The 21,078-nt window shown below is 33.3% G+C and overlaps 4 protein-coding genes and 1 long non-coding RNA gene across 5 annotated transcripts; 2 read left to right on the forward strand and 3 right to left on the reverse strand.

Moving 5' to 3' along the window:
• Positions 1 to 1,406: 1,406 nt before the first annotated feature.
• On the forward strand, positions 1,407 to 3,639 carry LOC124842729 (cytochrome P450 CYP736A12-like). Its single transcript, XM_047319291.2, has 2 exons — positions 1,407 to 2,513; positions 2,634 to 3,639. Exons 1-2 carry the CDS (start codon positions 1,824 to 1,826, stop codon positions 3,327 to 3,329), a joined length of 1,386 nt encoding a protein of 461 aa, XP_047175247.1. The 5' UTR covers positions 1,407 to 1,823; the 3' UTR covers positions 3,330 to 3,639.
• A 254-nt stretch (positions 3,640 to 3,893) lies between these two features.
• LOC124842727 (aluminum-activated malate transporter 9-like) lies at positions 3,894 to 7,732 on the reverse strand. Its single transcript, XM_047319285.2, has 6 exons — positions 7,170 to 7,732; positions 6,750 to 6,887; positions 6,352 to 6,621; positions 6,144 to 6,280; positions 5,906 to 6,052; positions 3,894 to 4,730 (listed from the first exon to the last, which is right to left on the reverse strand). The coding sequence occupies exons 1-6, from the start codon at positions 7,525 to 7,527 to the stop codon at positions 4,053 to 4,055; spliced, it is 1,728 nt and encodes a 575-aa protein (XP_047175241.1). The 5' UTR covers positions 7,528 to 7,732; the 3' UTR covers positions 3,894 to 4,052.
• Positions 7,480 to 8,010, forward strand: LOC148195152 (uncharacterized). The gene is made up of 2 exons (XR_015780684.1): positions 7,480 to 7,619; positions 7,809 to 8,010. It is a non-coding gene; the product is annotated as an uncharacterized LOC148195152 (long non-coding RNA).
• A 738-nt stretch (positions 8,011 to 8,748) lies between these two features.
• LOC148195153 (aluminum-activated malate transporter 9-like) lies at positions 8,749 to 11,717 on the reverse strand. Its single transcript, XM_088094470.1, has 6 exons — positions 11,087 to 11,717; positions 10,752 to 10,889; positions 10,347 to 10,616; positions 10,048 to 10,184; positions 9,818 to 9,964; positions 8,749 to 9,749 (listed from the first exon to the last, which is right to left on the reverse strand). The coding sequence occupies exons 1-6, from the start codon at positions 11,439 to 11,441 to the stop codon at positions 9,090 to 9,092; spliced, it is 1,707 nt and encodes a 568-aa protein (XP_087950596.1). The 5' UTR covers positions 11,442 to 11,717; the 3' UTR covers positions 8,749 to 9,089.
• A 7,738-nt stretch (positions 11,718 to 19,455) lies between these two features.
• Positions 19,456 to 20,493, reverse strand: LOC124842731 (uncharacterized). Its single transcript, XM_088093761.1, has one exon. The coding sequence runs from the start codon at positions 20,442 to 20,444 to the stop codon at positions 19,800 to 19,802; it is 645 nt and encodes a 214-aa protein (XP_087949887.1). The 5' UTR covers positions 20,445 to 20,493; the 3' UTR covers positions 19,456 to 19,799.
• Positions 20,494 to 21,078: the final 585 nt, after the last annotated feature.

Raw genomic sequence — 21,078 nt, forward strand, 5'->3', positions numbered from 1 at the left:
TACGACTTGTCAAAGGTAATACTAATGTGACTTATTAGTTAAAAAATGTCACTATTAAGCTTTTTGGAAAACCTTAAAATAAAATAACAAGGTATATTTAAAAGACAAAAAAATATATTAGGTGTTTTATGTCCTCTTACTCAATCAAATATATTTTTTTATTAATAATAAATTTTATTGAAATTTTTTTATATTAACGAGATGTTGAAAGTTTCATATCAATTAAAAATAAGATCAATCCATGATATATAAGTAGGTGTAAACCTTATGTTACAAGTTGATTTTGTGAAGTTAAGTTAAACTTAAAGTTTATTATTTCATCTTCTATCTATAAAGTCAATTTATAATATATAATTTGATGCAAACCTCACTTTACAGGTTGATTTTCTTGATATAATATAAAATTAGTAAAAATTTAACACCATGTTATATTATTTTTGTCATCCATTACAATAATTTTTGCAAGTATAAATAAACTTTTGTGACAAAAATAAATTTGTCAGTAAATCTAAGTTTATTGTTGGATTCTAGAATTTAAATTACCGATAAATATTGTTATCAAAAATGGATCTGTCAATAAAAACATTAATAAGTAAATTATAATTTATACTATCCATGAATATTTTCATCATTAATATATTTGATGACGAATGTTGTTAATAATTTATAATTTCTATTAGCGATGAATTTTCTATTGATAAATTTGTCACTAAAATGAGTAACAAATTTTTTTTCATAAATCAAGGTGGAATGAGTACAAGTTTTGTCTTATAAATAAATAAATAAGATATGAGTATAATGAATCATAAATCCATTATCTCGAGGATTTGGAATGAAAAGTGGTGTTTTAGTCTTTGGTATAAATTTGTTCATGGGTCATTGATATAAAAATTCTCTATCTCCCCTTAAAGAAATCTAACCATAACTTGAGTTTATTAAGGAATTATCAACAACCCAAAGATCATTGATAAAATGATTGTAAAAATTTTTTTTTGAAGGAGAAACTTGTCGATAATTATCAATGACTACAAATTCGTCGATAAATATTTATTAGTAATTATCGACGGATTTTGACCATCAATAAATATCATGATTTGATATATATATATACCCCTCATTAAGTATTAAGTGTGGAAGTTTTCTGTATTGAAAAAAGATAAAAATATAAGTGATAAGTCATAAGAACTATTGTTACATATCATCTTAGATGAAAATTGAAATTCTTATATAACACAACTTAAAAACAAACTCAAAGATAAAATTGAATTGTTATTTTTTTTTATAAAACTTATGTATATCAATATCTAATGAATGAGGAAAAATCCTCCTAATTCCATATTAATTATCACTGACTAATATTTAATTCTTACTAATATTATAATACATTCACATAAAACACTTGAAAAATATTAATCAATAAGAATAATTTGAATTTGAAGTAAATTCTTTTAAATACAAGGTTTTGATTAAGACATTATTTTAGCACAATCCTAGTATGCTAAGGATATGCAAAAGTTAGAATGTTTCTCCACTTTCTTTTGGGCTGCGTTTTCATCCGTTGGCCGTTCTAATTCCATTTCCCCATCTGTCACGTCTCTTTCATTCCCTTCTCCGGCATTTTCATTCACATTTGCCCTTGTCTCATTTCGTTCGCTCCGCACTTCTTGTTTCTTTTTCTCGTGAAATATTGCAGCTGGTTGTATCCAAATCCAAAAGTATTAGCTTTTGCCAAGAACGGTGAGAGCAGTTTAAAGTCAACGCTGCACCGCGCTTAAGCAGAAGCAGCCTCATTTTCTCCTCATCATATCATCAATCAACCAACCATGTATGCTTCAATCCCTCTTCTCCTCCTTTTCACCTTCTTAATTTCATCCATTCTCTCCTTCATCTTTCTGCGTCGAAATCACACCCAAGATCACCGGAGACACCCGCCGGGCCCACCACCATTCCCGATCATCGGTAACCTCCACTTGCTGGGGAAGCTCCCGCACCGCACGCTCCAGGCCCTGGCCCAACAATACGGGCCCATCATGTCCCTTCGCCTGGGTCAGGTCCCAACCGTGGTCGTCTCCTCCTCCGAGTCCGTCCAACACTTCCTCAAATCACACGACGTCGTTTTCGCTAGCCGTCCAATACTCGAAGCGTCCAAGTACTTCGGCTACGGCTCCAAGGGACTAGTGTTCTCGGAGTACGGCCCGTACTGGCGGCACATGAGGAAAGTGTGCACGCTCCAACTTCTGAGCGCGTCGAAGGTGGAGTCTTTCGCGCCGTTGAGGAAGCGGGAGCTGGAGCTGGCAGTGAAGTCGGTGCAGGAGCGCGCCGCAAGAGGGGAGGTGTTGGACCTTAGCATGGTGGTGCACGACGTTGTGGAGGATATCGTGTACAAAATGGTGCTGGGATGTAGCAAGCACGATGAGTTTGATTTGAAGGGGTTGATCCAGAACGGGATGAACCTTACCGGTGCGTTTAATTTAGCGGATTATGTGCCTTGGCTTGGTTCTTTGGATCTTCAGGTATATATACGCAACCGTAATCTTTTTTTTTCCTCACACAGTAACTTTATGTCACAGTAGCAAAAACAGTAAGGAAGATAAACATTTATAGGAAGCATAACTAAATTTACTTGTTATCAGGGATTGAATCGAAGTTACAAGAAAATTAGTACAGCACTTGACCAAGTGTTGGAAAAGATAATAAAGGAGCATGAAGACGGTTCAAATGCACAAAATGAGCAGCAACATAAGGACTTCGTAGACATATTACTCTCGCTGATGTACCAACCCATGGATCCTTATGATGAACAAAGCCATGTCATTGATCGAACTAACATCAAGGCTATACTTTTAGATATGATTTCTGGGGCATTTGAAACTTCTGCAACTGTGGTGGAGTGGACGCTATCCGAACTCCTAAGGCATCCAAGAGTGATGAAAAAGCTTCAAGATGAGCTAGATAATGTGGTTGGAAGGAACAAATTAGTGGAGGAAAATGATTTGGTAAAGTTAAATTACTTGGATATTGTGATCAAGGAGACATTGAGACTATATCCTCCTGGACCATTAGTTCCCCGAGAGTCAACAGAGGATGCTATAGTTCAGGGTTATTTCATAAAGAAAAAATCAAGAATCATAATAAACTTATGGGCCATGGGAAGAAATTCTACGATATGGTCTGATAATGCTGAAGTATTTTATCCAGAGAGATTCATCGATAACAATTTAGACTTCAGAGGATATGACTTTAAGTATATACCATTTGGTTTTGGTCGAAGGGGCTGCCCAGGAATAAACCTGGGCTTAGCAACAGTTAAACTTGTTGTGGCTCAATGAGTACATTGTTTTAGTTGGGAACTTCCAGGAGGTATGACCCCAGATGAGTTGGATATGAATGAGAAATTTGGCCTCTCAATACCAAGAGTCAAGCACTTGTTTGCTGTACCCAGGAATCGTTTTCACAGAGAATCTTGCAAAGAATAAAAATTATTTTAGTTTGGCATAAAGGATGATATAGTTTCGGACTATAATTTAGTTGTCCTACTTTTTTCTTCTGTAACTCTTGCTATAACACTATATATGACGCCTGTAGAATATATTTTTGTTGCTTACAATATATATGGATGAAATATTCTGCTACCATAAACCACCGCTTTCATTACTCCTACTGTACGATTGAAGATTTTCCTGCCAAATCCAGGCAACTCAGGTTTTTACTTGGGTTAGTGATGTTGTATGTTTCTACTTTCGGATTCATTTTGTGCGTTTTCTACTTGTTTCTTTGGATGCTTGAATATTCATTGCTTTTGTGGGTTCATCGCTGATTTACTTGAATTGTTATTGATTACAATTCCTACACATTTTCATACTAGTAGTTTTCTCTGCCGGAATTTCTTCGTCTATAACAAAATATAAAATTGATGATTTTTACCATAATTCAAACTTCATTTCCCCATTCGAATCTCATTCATTCCCTCATTTACATAGAACAAAATCAACAAAGTCCTCGAAAAAGCAGATTCTGTAGAAGATGACGCTTGACACGAGGCAGTGCATGTTTCAGTTGTGGAATGTTAAGCAGTTACGCAACCTGCTCCAAAAACCAGGTGATGCTACCAGCGGTGGTGGTTGGTCGAGTGGGTCAGAAAAGTTTGCTGTTTCACCCAATTCCTCGAATGAATCTACCAGGTTTTGAAGCCTTGCCACAAATTCAATGAGAAGCGATGTAAACGTGGTTAGAGACAGTGATGTAGCACTTTGGTAGGTTTTTGATTCTTGACCCTCTTTGGGCACTGGTTTTGATTTCTGGTAAATCTGATCGGGCCAAGTTAACTCTTTCCTAAACATGTTTGGAGAGGCATCAATTGCAGGGTTTCCTTCCCAAGAAGGTGGAACTTGAAGCGTTCTCAGATCAAGCACTGCTTCACTGAGAGATTTGCATTCCAGAAATTTTCTTTCTTCATCGGTGTGAAAGAGGCCCTGTTGAGGATGAGTCTCCTCGTCGTCTCTTGCGCGGTTTCCAATTTCCCAGCTCTCTGAATTCACAAGAAGATATGATTTTTTATCAATTTTCCGTTGCAATTCCTCTGCTGCTACATGAACTTCGAACAGCAAGTCTCCAGGACCTAGTTTCTCCATCTTTTTAACCTTGCTTCCAAGTTCACGCAACACTCTTGCCCCTTCAATACCCACCCTTTGAACCTCACTGCGGAAAACTAGTCTCTTCTCAGCTGGGGCCTATTTATCATAACAACAACAAATATTCTTCTTTGAAATAATTATAAAAAAAAAAGTGAACTTTTATATTTTTAAAATAAAATAAAAAGTTAAAAATAATAATAAATAAATATAAAAAATTTATATATCAAAATATCATCTCTGTTCTTTTATTATAACTTTACATGAACTACTTCTGATAATAAACTCAATGTAGGTCTTATTTATTAATTTACTATTATATAAATATCTATATATAAAATTAACTTCCATAATAAAAAGAAAATATGGTTAAGCTATTTTTACGTAAGCTAAACTTGTTTTTGTTAAGTTATCTCAAAAAACTTGTCTAAACATGCTTAAAAAAGCTTATAAATATAAAGTAAGGAGAGAAAAAGAATATTTAGATACAATTTACGTTCATTTAACACATTACTCTTTATTTTCTCATTACAAAAATCATGTCAAATATGTCATTTATCATTATCTTACAGGAAATTATACTTATAATTTCTTTAAAATATTTATACAAACATTTATATCATAAAGATATATTACATTATACATAAACTCTTCCAAATAGCCTTCACCTTATTTGTGTTTTTTTTTTTCAAAAAAAAGTTAATTAGCTTGAGGTTGTTGTACTTACACATGAACCACTCCTTTGATTTATACTACATAAAACCCCATACTTTTGTGACCCGTGATAATTGCATCACTAGATTTATATAACATCCCAAAAATTGCAAAGCATAATTAAATAAAGTTTGTGTTAATTATCTTGATTGAATATGTTTGTTATATCAATTTTGGCGGACAAAAATCAAATTAATCAATTATACGCAACAATTTGAGTTTTAACTATTTTGATGCATGGAAAATGCGTGGCAGAAAAACCAAAGTCAATAGAAAGTTAGTTTTATACCAATTTAGTTAATTATTAACAGGATAAGTTTAGAGTGGAAAATTAGTAATTGTGTAAAGATAAATTAATTACATATTTTCCTAAGTTGTGTCAAAGAAAATAAAATATATTCTAACTAAAATTCTAAAATGACACACGCTGAATATAAGACGCTTGCGAAAATAAAGTAAAAGTGAATTCCCACGACCGTTGAACACTCTTCATAATGAAAAACAAAAGGTTGGGAGGTTTTGTAACAATTACTATGAAACAGTCGACAAAGAAGAAGTACCTGAATTTCAGAAAGTATGCATCCATGCATAGCCATAACCATAAATGCGCAGTGCCTAAGAGCTCCACTTAATTTTACATAATTCTTCCATGGATATCTGAACTTGTTGTAACGACCATGTGGTGGTTCCCAAACAGCAAATCCCATCTACAATCACCAGCACGTTACAGTTAGTGAAAATGATGATAAACATCTATATATTCATGATCCAGAGAAAACTGAAGCAAACAAACAATACCAATGAATCTTCTTTACTTGTAGATTCAACAGCCGATCTGTAGCCATTGTAAACTGGGTCATCAGCAGCTTGGTATGTAAGAATTTTAGATGGTACCTTTTTATATTCAACACACTGAAGGTAGTGATTGACAACGCCTGAAAAACACGACAGTTATACAACCTAGTAAGAAACAAGTTTGAGAGTAACTCAGAATAAGTGAGAATACCTTCCAAAGATGTTGCAACACCGATGAAGTTTTTCGTGACAAGATTATGCAGATCCTCACCAGCCCAGATAGGGTATATGCAGATATTTACTCCCAAAGATACAGCAGCCCCAAGTGCAATAAGTAAAAATCTGTTTATAGCTGTATCTAGAAACTCTCCTGTTCGATATCCAGAAACAGTAATGAAGCAATACGTGATCAAGAACACGCGGAACCCATATTCATAAGTCTTAAAAGTAGGGTATATTTTTGCATAGGTGGCACAGAGTCCTATCAGATCAATCACACAGCTAGTCAGAAAACCAGACATAAATATGTCAGAAATGCACATTTTTGGATACAACATATTTTCACAAACAAAACATGAAAGGAAAGTGATTGTGACAGTGAAACCATACCCACGGTGAAGATGTTTACAACAATCATAAGCCGCTGCCAGTCTCCAGCCAATTTTGATAACTCTGCTATCCCCAGAGAAAGTCCTGCAGCCGACAAAGTTCCCAATCCTCTGTTAAACCCTTTGCTCAGAGTTGCCCCTGCACTAAGCATCATCTTTTATTATAATTTCCCCCTTGATCCAATGCAAATCATGAAAAGGATTTATGATGAAACTATTGAAGCTTAAGGAATCCATGAATTCATTCTAGACAGTAACAGTTACGGATTTATGTTAACGTCTACTTCTGACTGAGAAAAGGACTAAACGAATAATTGAAATCAAGTGCCCCCACCAAGGAAAGAAAACATACAGTATTGGAAGCATATTACATATTATTATTATATTGGGAGCAGTTACAGAGTTATAGTTACAATAATACCTATGCTGAATTCAAAGACTACGACGACAGTTAGAATAGCCCAGACGGAGTAGCTAATCATATCCTTGAAGGGTTCTTTGAGGTAAATCAAAAACGACATAAGGGTCAGAGCAAGACCCATTTTTGCAGAGAAAACAACCTTCCTGGGATCAGAGCGACCCATCTCCCATGCCTTCTCAGCCACCTTCTTAGCCGTGTTCCACCGCTTCACCATCCACGATTGTTCTTCCTCTTCCATCATCGCCACGCCAATCCCCATCTGTGAAATATTACCAAAACTCTTCTCCGATAGAAGCCTCTCCTTCTTCTCCGCCAAACCGTGACGAAACGATCCCGATTTCACCAATTTCGGAGCCATTCGAATAGAGATAAGATGAGTGGTAAGGTAATGAATGTTATTCAGTTCTTCTCGTTCCACTACTGAAGAGTGTACTCGTGAAGTGTTGGAGGGTGAGTACCTATCTATTAGCGAAGCTGTGTTTTAGTTCATAAATACAAACAAAAAATGGAGTCACGTTTTGGTTTCGATTGTACTGCTTTATTTCCATCCTCACAAAAATGGTTTTTGCAAAAAGCAAAAAAAAAATCAGTCTTATTTTTGTGGTGGCCTGACTTTCTTGTGTTTCTTACGGAAACCAGGAACCAAACCGCGAGGGTCTTGAACATGACATCTTCGGGTGCATGAGTTCTTGGTCGTTTAAGACTGGACACCTCACAAGATGGGCCCAAATTCCAAGAGTAACATTTGTTTCCAATCGGCCACATTTTCTTTGTTAGGTTAGGAGAAAGGTATGGATATTTATTAATTCTTATCAATAAAAACAGTTATATTGATTCCATAGTTCAACTTTCCCATAATTGATTTTTTTTTTATTTAAACTTCTGTTAATTTTCTTTTATATTGCATACTTGGAATTTTTATATTTTTCAATTAAATGTATGACATGAGTATTATTTTATTTTTTATGTTGTTTATTTATCAGGACATATTAAGAAATATAAAATTTTGTAATTAATATAAAATAATATTGTAAATATATTCTTATGAAATGGGTTCAATATCAAGAGATTGATACCGTTACCTACATTAGTGACAAGAAAAATTCCTTATTTACATAAAAATTATTGGTAGTATAACAATCCTATTATCAAAAAGCAATATAAGTCAATTACTATTTTTTGCGCTAATTGTAATATTATTTTTATTAATCACAAATTTTCATATTTTTAATACAACTATTTAGATGTAAAATTATAATTTATATATATTTTAAATTTTAATATATTTTAAGCTTTAATATATTTTAAGCTTTAAATTTTAAAAATAAATATAAATATATTTTACAATTAACTGTTCATCTATTTTATATTTTTGAGATTCTTTTTAATAATTTAATTTAAAATTATATATATATATATATATATATATATATATATATATATATATATATATAAAGTGAAGCTTTTAGATGAAACTACACACACTTCTGTATCCTCTTCCCCATCTTGCGATATTTTTCCATCTCTAATTTTGCAAGATGTTGATGGAATGTAGGGAGATTGTGGTTGCAAAGTAGTGTGATGAAAATCATATATAAAACTAAGTATCCACCTTCTTCGTGATGAAAATCATATATAAAACTAAGTATCCACCTTCTTCAAATGGATGATAGTGACGATCAAGCAGAAGTTTACTACTAGATGAGTTACATCACATTAGTAAATTCTCTAATAATTATGTTCTTCTCACACACACACCATCCTCGTTTAGCAACCTTGGAAAGTAATTTAGAATCAGAATCAGAATGAGGTTAGCAACCTTGTAAGGTAATTTAGAAACAGCTATTGACACGACCAGCTCCAAGCTTCAGTCCTTCAATTTCAAATTGTCATAAGGAATATCGTATTTCAGTCCTTAAATTACAAGCAGTTAAACAACCTGGTCCAAAAGCCATGAGATTTTAATGGCTCTCGTTGCTCAAGAGGGTCAGAAAAGTTTGCTGTTTCACCTAGTTCTTCAAATGAATCCACCAAGTTTTGAAGCCTTGCCACAAATTCAATCAGAAGCGATGAAAATGTTGTTAGAGATAGGGCACTGGCACTTTCGAAAGTTTTCAGTTGTTGACCCTCTTTGATCTCGGCATTTGATTTTTGATGATATATATGAGCAGGCAAAGATGTCTGTTTCCTGGACATGTTTTGAGAGGCATCGGTCGCAGGCACAACATGGTTATTGCCCAGAGTTAAATTTCCATCCCACGAATGTGCAACTTCAACTGTTCTCAGGTCAAGCACTGCTTCACTTCGAGACTTGTGCTCAAGAATTTCTCCTTCTTCGCCTGTGTCCTCGATTGGTCGGTTTCCAATTTCCCAGCTCTCTGAATTCACAAGAAGGTATGATTTTTTATCAATCTTCTTTTGCAGTTCCTCTGCTGCGTCGTGCACTTCATCCAGCAAGTCTTCCCGGTCTAGTTTCTCCATCTTTTGAACTTTGTTTCCAAGTTCACGTAACACTTTCGCCCCTTCACAACCTACCCTTTGAAGCTCGCCACGGAAAACCTGTCTCTTCTCAGCTGGGGCCTATGTATCACAGAACGAAGTTAACAAGAAGACAACAGACCATTATCAGAAAGTTCACAGACAAGAACCTGTATTTCAGAAAGTATGCATCCATGCATAGCCATGACCATAAATGCGCAATGCCTTAGAGACCCGCTTAATTTCACATAATTCTTCCATGGATATTTATGCATTTTGTAATGACCATGTGGTGGTTCCCACACAGCAAAACCCATCTTCAATCACCAGCACATGAGAACGAGTCAAAATGATGTCAAACATATATTCATGAACCAGAGAAAACTGAAGTGTATTGTACCAATGTATCTTCTTTACTTGTCGATTCAACAACCGATCTGTACCCATTGTAAATTGGATCCTCAGCAGCTTGGTAAGTAAGAATTTTAGATGGCACCTTCTTATATTCAACACAATGAAGGTAGCTACTGACAACACCTGGTGAACAGAGACAAACAAGCTCAACAGAGTCATACTGTTGGGGTAAATACGAGACTAAGATTCTATCTATTATAAAATTTACCAAATGTTTGAGAAGCAGCAAACCAAATGGTATTAACTGGAAGTAAAATGTGACGATGAAGATGACATTGTGCATACCTTCCAAAGATGTTGCAAGATCCATGAAATTTTTTATGACAAGATTATGCAGATCCTCTCCAGCCCAGATAGGGTATATACAGATATTTACTACCAAAGAGACAGCAGCACCGAGTGCAATGAGGACAAATCTATTTATAGCAGTATCAACAAATTCCCCTGTTTGATACCCGGATACAGTAATGAAACAGTACGTGATCAAGAACACGCGGAACCCGTATTCATAAGGCTTGAAAGAAGGGTATAGTTTTGTGTATGTGGCAGAAAACCCTAGCAGATCAATCACACAGCTAGTCAGAAGACAGATTCATCAGCAAAAAGACAAACTCATGTGGATCATAAAACAAAAAGTTTTTTTTTTTTTCACAAACAAGAAATGAAATAAAAGTGAATGTGAAACCAGACCTACAATGAAGATGCATATAATGATTATTAGCTGCTCCCATTTTCCAGCCAATGTTGATAACTCTGCCATTCCCAATGAAAGTGCTCCAGCCAACAAGGTCCCCAATCCACCATTTAAGCTCTTGCTCAGAGTTGCCCCTGCATTAGTGCATTATGTTTGATCAAAACTTATTAACCCTTGACAGATTAGACAGATAGTCCACCCTTGACCCAATGAAAAACATGAAAAGGAATCGAAGCTTAGAACAGGATCAACATCACCTACAGTTTCACAATTTATTGTATAAAATAAAAAAAACATGATTAAAATTGCATTCTAGTTAGGTAACGTATACCTATGCTGAATTCGAAGACTACGACGACAGTAAGAATGGCCCAGACACAGTAAAGACTCATGTCCTTGAAGGGTTCTTTGAGGAAAATCAAAAATGAAAGAAGGGTCAAAGCAAGACCCGTTTTTGCAGAAAAGATGATCTTTCTTGGATCAGACCGACCCATTTCCAATGCTTTCCCAGTTACACGCTTAACCGTGTTCCACCACTTCAACATCCTCGATTGCTCTTCCTCTTGCATCACCATGCCAATCCCTATCTGAGAGATATCACTACTACTCTTCCCCGAGAGAAGCCTCTCCTTCTTCTCCGCCAAACCGTGACGGAACGACCCCGATTTCACCAATTTCGGAGCCATTTTTGTAACCAGAGAAACTGGGAACTAAGCCAATTGATGTAAATCCGATTCTGTTTCAAGAACTTAACGTTGACATGTGTTTTAGTGATAGACAAATGGTCTGCTGCATTAATCTCACCCTCACAAAAACCTTTTCCCGCAGATTATTATATTATCTTGCTTAATATTTTTGGAACTGCTCTATTTTTTTTGTGAACTTGAATTACTACACCTTTAGGGGAATATTAGTGGTGTTTGGTTTTTGCTTTGTTTTGTCGTGGTTGGGAAAAGAAGCTGGTAGAAGACATGACATCACTGTGACAAGGAAGAGAGCAGAATGTGATGCTTGGAATAATCTGAGTTTAAAATTCAAGAAGATAAGCCCCAAATCCCCTGAAGAACAAGAATTCCATTTTATACGGAATGCGTGTTTTCCTTTTCCCCAGAAGAGCATTGGATCATTTATTAAGAGATAAGTTTCCTAAATTTTACAATATTACTAAAAAGATATATCAATATCATTTTATAATCATCAAACTCAATTAGTTAATCTTAATTAATTTTGATCACATTACCTATAATGATGCGACTTTTTGGTATAATGGTTAAGCGTGCAATGAATTATGGAGGTGGCTTTCATAGCTTACCTTTTGAGTGACAAACTCTACATGCTCTGCATCAAGACATTAGACAGAATAGCAAATAATGTGTGAATTTTTTAATCACTTCGACATATCCATCGATGTTTTTTTTTCTCAGCAACAATGTACTAGAATTACGTGTGACACAAGACGTGTCTAAACTTTTTAACCCCGTTCAACAAAAAAAAAACATCAATGGCTATATAGTGCAAAATTTATATTTTGGAGAAATATGTAAAATGCCCTTTGAACTGAAACATGGCAAATGAAGATTTCTTTAATTAAAGCATGGTTCACTGTACAATAGAAGAAGAAAAATTGGTAAGTTAGTATTGACATTGGAGTTGTTCTTTTCTTAAATTTGATCTATATTATGAAATAAGTGTTAGTGAAATAATATCATCGTGGAGTCTATTTGTTTACTTTTTTATTTTTTATTTTTGTATCAAGTACATATTTTCCTTTTATCTATATATGATTTGGAATTGCTATCTTATATATCTTAAGAAACAATAGATAACTTTAGGATGATGAATCTTCAGGCCATGAATTATTTGTTGAATTATTTGTTCTTGGGCCCATTCGCGTTAAATTGCATGGTTATCACTAGACAAAGTAGTTATGTACATTTATAATTTTTTTCTTAAATTCTTACATAAAAATTAATTGTTACCTAGCTCAACCGAACATAATAAAAACAAGTAACTTTAATTCAGAAGTTTTAATGGCTTATCATAAGTGCTCATCACCTCCACGTTCAACACGTGCGTCATTTCCCTTCTCTTCCTAACTTTCCTGAAATGCCAATCACAATCTTCTTTATTTCCTGGTTTCTAAATTCGACAATTATAGAGCTGTTCCGAAAGTAAAAGGAAAATCGTATCATTTAAATTAAAAAATAATTTTTTATATATATAAATTTTTTACATTCATTTAACATTATTTTTTAATATATTTTTTTTGAAATACATAATTTTTTTTTCTTTATAATTATTTTACATTATATTAAATAAATATAAATACATGCCACTTTATCACTATTTTTTAAATTATAAGTGTGGCCACCCGACGTTTAAAGCCCAGCAATCCTGGCAACAACAGACATATGGGTGCTATAACTTCAAATTATGAAACTATTTTAAGGACACGTTTTATCAGAGTTTCTTTTATCATATTACAATGTCCATTTATGGACATTTAAAATTTCAAACTATCATCACCCTTCTCATTCATCTTTGTATCTCCTTTTAGGTCTAGGAATAAAGATAATTTTACAGCATTGCAAATCTCTTGTTTATAAAGTTTAGGATTAAAATCTATATTTTAATATGATATTAAAATTATTTAAAGTTTATTTTAATAAAATATATTATTTATTAGACATATTTATAAATTAATATAAATTATATTATACGTTGTAAAATTAGATCAGACTTGCATCTCTAAATAATGTATTTTGGATGTAATAAAAAGAAGCACAAGTAAGTATCTTGTTCTTCATCGTTTCTACGTCGTGAGATATAAGATAATTGTAGTTCCAGTTTTCCTAATTTCTCATATGACTATTATTAACACCAAAAATGGTTGAAGAGACGTAAGAATTTAGAACTGTGCAGAAGCCAACAAAATGTCCATTTTATTGGAGTGGTCATTATCAAAAATTAGATGTGATTCTGGTGAAAACACGACAAAACATTTTCAAACCGATAATCTTTCAAAAAATTATGGAACTTGATTTCTTTCTCTTCGCGTTTTGTGTACGTAAATTAATGAATATATGCAGGTTTTATTGTGTAGGTTTACTTACCTCTAGATCTCCACACTAATAAGGTATTATTAGAAAGTGGGTTTTAAGCCTAACTCAACCCCACAAAACCGGCTTGTAAGGTGAGGTTTGTGGAACTTCCAACATGTATATAAATTCATGTTTATTTCTTATTTTATCCGATGTAAGACTTTGTAGTCAACAAATATCATACTTTTTGGTGAAAGAGAAAGAGAAAGCCATAAGAATTTAACCAAAATTGAAAACCATCAATTCAAAAACCACACATATTTTTATCTTTTTTCCTTTTGTTAAAGCAAAAATGTAACTTTTTGAGAACAAAAAAAAGGTTTACACTTTGATGGTAAGGTGGCCTTTTTCAGTAATAAGATATACAACGATTCTCCACTTTATGTATAAGCCATCCACTTGGGTGAGAATAAATCTTTTTGAATGAAAAGTTTGGATGATAAAATTATTTATAATTTGTGCCCATTTCATATTTAATATACATTAAACCAATTAAAGGTTAAATATATTTTTGGTTTTTTAAATTTCACTTAAAATTTGAATTAATTTTTTTTAAAATTTAGAATAATTTAGTCACTCATACTTAAAATAACATAAATTTAAATCTTTTAATCAGATTTTGTTAAGTTTATTTTGAAGTTTTTTAATTAATATTAAAAAAAATTATCAAATAAGTATAAACAATTTAAATATTTTTATAAAATACGTTTGAATAGTTAATTAAATTTAATAAAATTTGATTAAATTTATATATTTTTATAGTTGAGAGACTAAATTAGATTAAAATTTCAAACAAAAACTAATTTCAAATTTTATGGAGAGTTAAGAAATAAAAACATATTTAATCTAAAAATTGAAAATGTAAAATTATAACTTATTCCAAAATTTTACAACTAGATGTCTTATTTAAAGTTATTCCAGAACCGTAAAAGGAAAATTCTAGTTTGGAAGAGATTTGTGAGATTCATTTTTTTTTCTTGGTAGAAATAGATTTAACAATGAAACAGCATTGTCCATCACTGATGCAAAATCCTCCGGCCCATTAGTGCAACGCTTCAGCCCATTCTTTAACAATAATTTCGGTATGCAAAATAAAATGAATAAATAGTGTATGCATTCTATCTCTCATTTAAGATGAAATAAAAGGAATATTTTTTAAGTGAAATTAAATATAAAAAATTAAAAAATAAATAAATTTCACGAAATTCTTACTTTCATTCATTTTTCCTCTTTAACTTACATCTATACCGTTTATTTAATACCAACCATATGTTGTAAGTTTGCTGATTTTCACATAATTATATTAATAATAGTTTTTTTGTTAATTTAAATATTTTAGTGATTTTTATATTAAGATATGACATCATCTTAAAAATCAAGTAAAACAAAGTATAGATATAATGGTAAATAATATAGCAATTTTTTTTTCAAAGATGGTCTCATAATCTCTTAACTTAATTTGATAAAAGAGATTTACAGATCGCCTAACTGAAAATGGAAGGTTACCACATGGGTTGGTTTTAATTAAGACAGAAACCTAACTTAGTACTCGTGTCATACATAGAAAAAAACGTCAAATTTATAATTTATTTTTCTTTGTAATATATATATATATATATATATATATATATATATAAAGCTTTAAACTAAATTTAAAGAATGCAAGTTAAATATTACTCAGACCATTGATCAGAGTTTTGTAAATAATATTATAAAATTATAAACCGAAGAGGTTAAAGCTATTTATATTATGCATTAAAGTTGTAAATCAATAACAATTCAGTTTACATAAATTTTAGAAGATGACTATTGAAAATATATTTATGGTAGTTTAAATAAATCATAGACACGATTTACAATTTAGGTTTCATTTCAATTTATACTATTACTTTGATTATATCAGTCATATATTGCAAGCAATATACTTCATTTATTAACAATCATAACCATTATTTATATCATTCCCTTTTTTGTATATAAATGCATATCAACATCACAAAAAAATGAGAAATTCTTTACATATATGAATAATATGAAATTGAAGAGACTATCATTAATTCTCCTTAAGATAAGGTCCTAACAATTATTTTTTTTACCTTCATAAAGTATACCCAGATTTGCAGTAAATTTCTAGTACTAAATTTCACATAAAAAGCATCTCACATCTACAAAATATGTCAAAAGAATACAAATAATAATAATAATAGTAATAATAACATATTTACTTAAATAAAAAATTTGAGTCGTAAATTTTGATTCTGTCTCAGTACCTTCTCTGTATTGTAGAATTCCAGTTATTCTCTAGATTTAGAGAAAAATTTATAACAAATCTCTAATAATTTTAAAATATAAATATTTATTACCTATTTAGAGTTTTGTTTTTTATCCATTTAAAATTTTATTTTACTAAATCTCAAAGTCTTACCCATAAAATACAATCAAGATAAATAAAATAGGTATATGAAGTTGTTCCTATTACACATCAAACGACAATTATTATTACGTATGCCAAAGTGGATATTAATTATAAAGCCTTGAAAAGAAAATATAAAATAAAAATGGTTAAACATGAAACATTCGAGATACAAAAAGAAAATGACAACATAAAAAATAAATAAACAGATAATGCGCTTGATACCACCACAATGATTAAACATATTCAGAAATACTCCAGAATTTTCCAGAATTGCATAGTTTCAATATTCTGACAAATATCGCATAAGATAACATTTTATATATTAATTTTTTAATAAAGTCAATAAATCTATACATTTCGTATCCCACCCACCTCAAATGATTCTATTGTTTATCTCTTTTTTTGTACACACTTGAATTGTTTTCAAACGAATTAATTAAAATACACAAATAATATTAAAGATGAGTAAACTATACAATTGTTTATAATTAAACCTCACTGGAAGAAAACATAAAATAATTTACATTTAATTCACATCATAATCGGTCATAATCGGAATCTTTAAATAATAGATGTGAAAAAAAATTACATACGAACTAAAATATGGAAACATGTTATCTTCTTCCTAAAAATAATTCATTTTGTAACATTCCAAAAATACAATAATAAAACTATATAATAGAATTAATTACAGTTAATAATATATCAGTCCAGTCTTAACTAAACAACGAAGGTTTACGGCCGAACAGTCTTACATAAGTTACAAACTTAATCTGTTCCAGGTGAAAGGAAACATGACCGAACGGTTTACAAAAAAATCAAATACCGTACAGTCACATAGAAATAAAAGAGAGGAGGTGACTGAACGATCACCTCACATCAAAACTACTATAAACTAGCCGAACGCTCCTATGGCTCGGCCTTCACTTCCACTTCTATCAAATTTTCTTCTTCCAGCACATCCTCCAACAGCGCGTCTCCATCTGCTCACATCCACACGGATGATCATTGCAATGACAAGACGGACGTACAAAGATGAGACAACACAATAAAACACAGGGTAAGCTTATGTAATTTAATTCAAGCAATAACATACATTTCTCATATTCACACACATCAAGTGCATTTCAACATACGATTCAAACAAGGCCTACTACTAGACTGACTGTCCGGACGGTATGAATTTTGTGTAGCTACGACGTTCGTGCACTCGGATGATGTAGTAACTGGAATACTCTCATCAGCTGCCACCCGAGGTTAGTCCGTTCCGTCCAAAGTATCCCTAAGGACTAGGACCTCCTGTCGTTCCCACACATGACCTACCCTTCTCTACGTGAGGACGAGTACTCACGGAACATCAGGATGAACCGCCAGTCAAGCATTACCACATTCATACTTTACAATTTCAATATTCAAACATGAGTCTTTCCTCCCCGGAACGCTCATTCATAGTTCCAACATATTTCATTCATATCATATTCTCCTCATCTTCCATTATCAATCATCTTAATTTCATCTTTCATTGTCAATCATTTCAATTTCCTCTTTGTTCAAAGACTTATAAAGACACCAGATAACGAACGTTCAATCCTCACTCAGAACGAGGATGAACACTTGGAACGAGACCGAGAGGTCTCCAGTTCCATAATAGAATAAGATCGAGAGGGTTACGGTCGGTTTGAGAGAAAAATCGAGTGTAATAAATATAGCAAGAAACGAATGAACCAATCGTTCATTACCAAGTGAATCAATTGTAGGAACTGACTCGTGATAGCTCTAACCGAACGCTGGAAAGGTCTCGCCAAGTGTTACGACTCTAGGCCAGAATCAATCGATACAAACTCATCAAGACATTCCAGTAATAATACTTAGAAGAATTTACATGAAGAAACCGAACGCTTATGAATATTTAGCTTAGTTGAATTTACATCAAGAAATCCGAATATGAGTCAATGACCGAGCACGGTAGAGAAGAAAATTTTATTGAAATTAGACGAACGCTATTTTTCATCAATATAGATTATATAAGAAACGAGTACAAGCGCTTGGTGTAAGACCGAGCACTACTCAGTACGAGCGCTTGGTGTAAGACCGAGCACTAATGAACTTATAATAAAAGGCTTAATAAATATAATAAGATACTATCGAAGCAGTGTTTACGAACAACAAAATATACCGTTACATATAGAAATTTAGTTTATCACAGGATACCCAGATACAACTGTGCTTGGTCGAACGCTCAAGCATAGTATTACCACACGAGGACGCTCGTCCTCAACTAGGATTCTCTCCAAATGAAAGAATCTCATTTCAACTATATTTACCAGAATAATCGAACGGTCGAAGACCGTTCAGTAATGAACGTACACTTTCATATGAGAAATTTCATATTGAAAATTCATTTATATCTGTCTCATTTCTTAATATATAGTTTTATAACTTTATACATTCATATTATAATCGACTTTCATACTTCATACAATCCATATCATATAAGTTTCATATATTTCATACATTATACATAACTCAGCCATATTTCATTTCCACTCATTAAATCAACGAACGTTCATTCAATCCAATCATATCAACCATCATGCATCAAAATCATTCAGTCAAATTCAAGTTTTACTTCACACTTCAAAACGAACGTCTCCTCATCTGTCGACACCTGCTTTCCACTGACTGATTTTCGGGTCTCCTTCGCTTGACACCTGGCATCCGTCATTTGAGTGTCGAGTCTCCCTCTTGACACGTAAATTCCACTAACAATACGTGCTCTGATTTTACTGGTTCTGACATTTTTTACTTTGTTAATTTTTTTGTTTAATCTACACATAATATGAATCAGAAATCCAACTCGTAATTTAAAAATTAAAAAACGTGTTTAACTTTTCTTTTTATTTTAGCATATAATTTAACGTGATTGAAATACTTATTTCCTTATTTTACCATCGCAACATAATAATAAATACGTAATTTATTTTAGTCCTCATCAGATATTTCGTAAAAATAAACAATGTAAAACTAAAATAGGTAAATGCAAATAAAACCGCAAAAGAAAAAAAGACGATTTCAGAAAGAAATCATACGTAACCCTTATGACATTTTAAGCTGAAAGTGACGGATAACCCAACCCAACAGAAACTAAAAATCGTGGAGAAAACTTAAAATGGTTAAATCCGGTTAAACACCAACCTCATCAATCTGGGGCATTTGCTTTTTCGCCAATAACAACATCGATTTCAACCTTAACCATGTCTAACTACATAATTTCACATTTTAAAGAACATTTTACAGAAGATATTAAAAAACATGTCTGGGGTCAAGGCCTATTTGTTTGTTTCAGTCCAATAGAACAAACCAAAACAACAAATTTTTACAATCCTAACACAATCATTTCACATCTAACTAACCACCTACGTTGTTACTTTTGGCGCCTAACATCTCTTTACACCTTCCAAATTTCCCATTAGCTTAATTAACTAACTAATTAATTAATTAATTAATTAATCTCCAAAAACCATCCCCTACATCGCCTGCAGCGACTCCGACCGCCACAAAATATCGGCGCCAGGTTCCGCATGATCAAACAACCCATCTATAGTCACGTAACCGCCACCGTTATCATCCACGGCATCGTACCCAAGGAAACCAAAACCTTCGTAGCTCCCAATATCATCCTCAAACCCTAAAAATCCCGTCAGATCCACTCCCTCGGGTCCAACCCGACCCGAATCAAGGAGTTCGTGTTTTGACTCGTCCTCGAAAGGCGCAACCGTGGGCGGCAACCCTAGCTCGTCGTCGGATGCTTCCAGTAAGTAACCCAGGTTCGGTTTAAAGACCTCCGGTTCAGGTGGTACGTTGGGGTTGGAAGGCGGAGCGAGTATTTCCTCTTCGAAACTCTTGATGAAAGAGTCGAGGTGCTCAACCTCGACGGCGGGGTCACGCTCCGTCACATTCTCCGCATCGTTCAGCATGCTGAAGAGGTCCGGGTCGACTCGGGCGAGCTCGAACTCGGCGGAGTCAACTCGGTGAGACTCGGAGGAGCTGGTATCAACTCGGGGCAGTTTGGGGGGGACGGGGAGCGAGTCGGAGTCATCCCGAACTCGTTTCCTCTTGTCGGTGTTGTTGGGTTTGGGTTGGTCCATTTGAGAAGGAGGGTTTAGTGTCATAGACAAGAGAGTGTAGAGAGAGAAAATGAAAATGTTTGGGTGGAGTGAGAAACATAGGGTGAAGGGTATATATAGTGGTGAGAAAAGTGAGATAGATAGGATTACTTTACTTTAATTCATTCATTAACGGCAGATAGAGACAGGCGCGTGCGTAGCAGAAAAACCCGCATTCTGCTTTCTTTTTCCTTTTTCATTAAATTCGTTTTATATTTTTAATAAAGAAATAAATTAAAAGAAAAAAGGATTATGAAATTTGCGTGTGGGATCCGTTGGTCATTATTGCGGGGTAAGAGGAGGATATTTTTTTGTTTCATTTATGGCACTTTAACTATATTTGAATGCTGTGTGAAGTCCGTGGGTGCGGGCCCACCGACATCGGGGAATCATGTGGTTGGTTTTGTTTTTTTTATTTTTATTTTTTTACTTTTAGGGTTTGGAATTTTGGAGTGGTCACTGGTCTCGGCCTACCCCACCGCTGGAGGAGCGCTGTTGTTGGATTCTGGGATTTTTGTTTTCTTTTTTCGTTTTTATTATTTTCAGAAATAAATAAATAGGCTTATCAATTTTTTAATTTTGACAAATTCATGCTGATTTTTCAAGGAAAGAAGTTTCTGAGCCTTCAAACATACGCTGT

This window comes from Vigna umbellata, chromosome 7 (assembly GCF_029865625.1).
Source record: "Vigna umbellata cultivar VRB3 chromosome 7, Vumbellata_1.0, whole genome shotgun sequence".
Classification (NCBI taxonomy): domain Eukaryota; kingdom Viridiplantae; phylum Streptophyta; class Magnoliopsida; order Fabales; family Fabaceae; genus Vigna; species Vigna umbellata.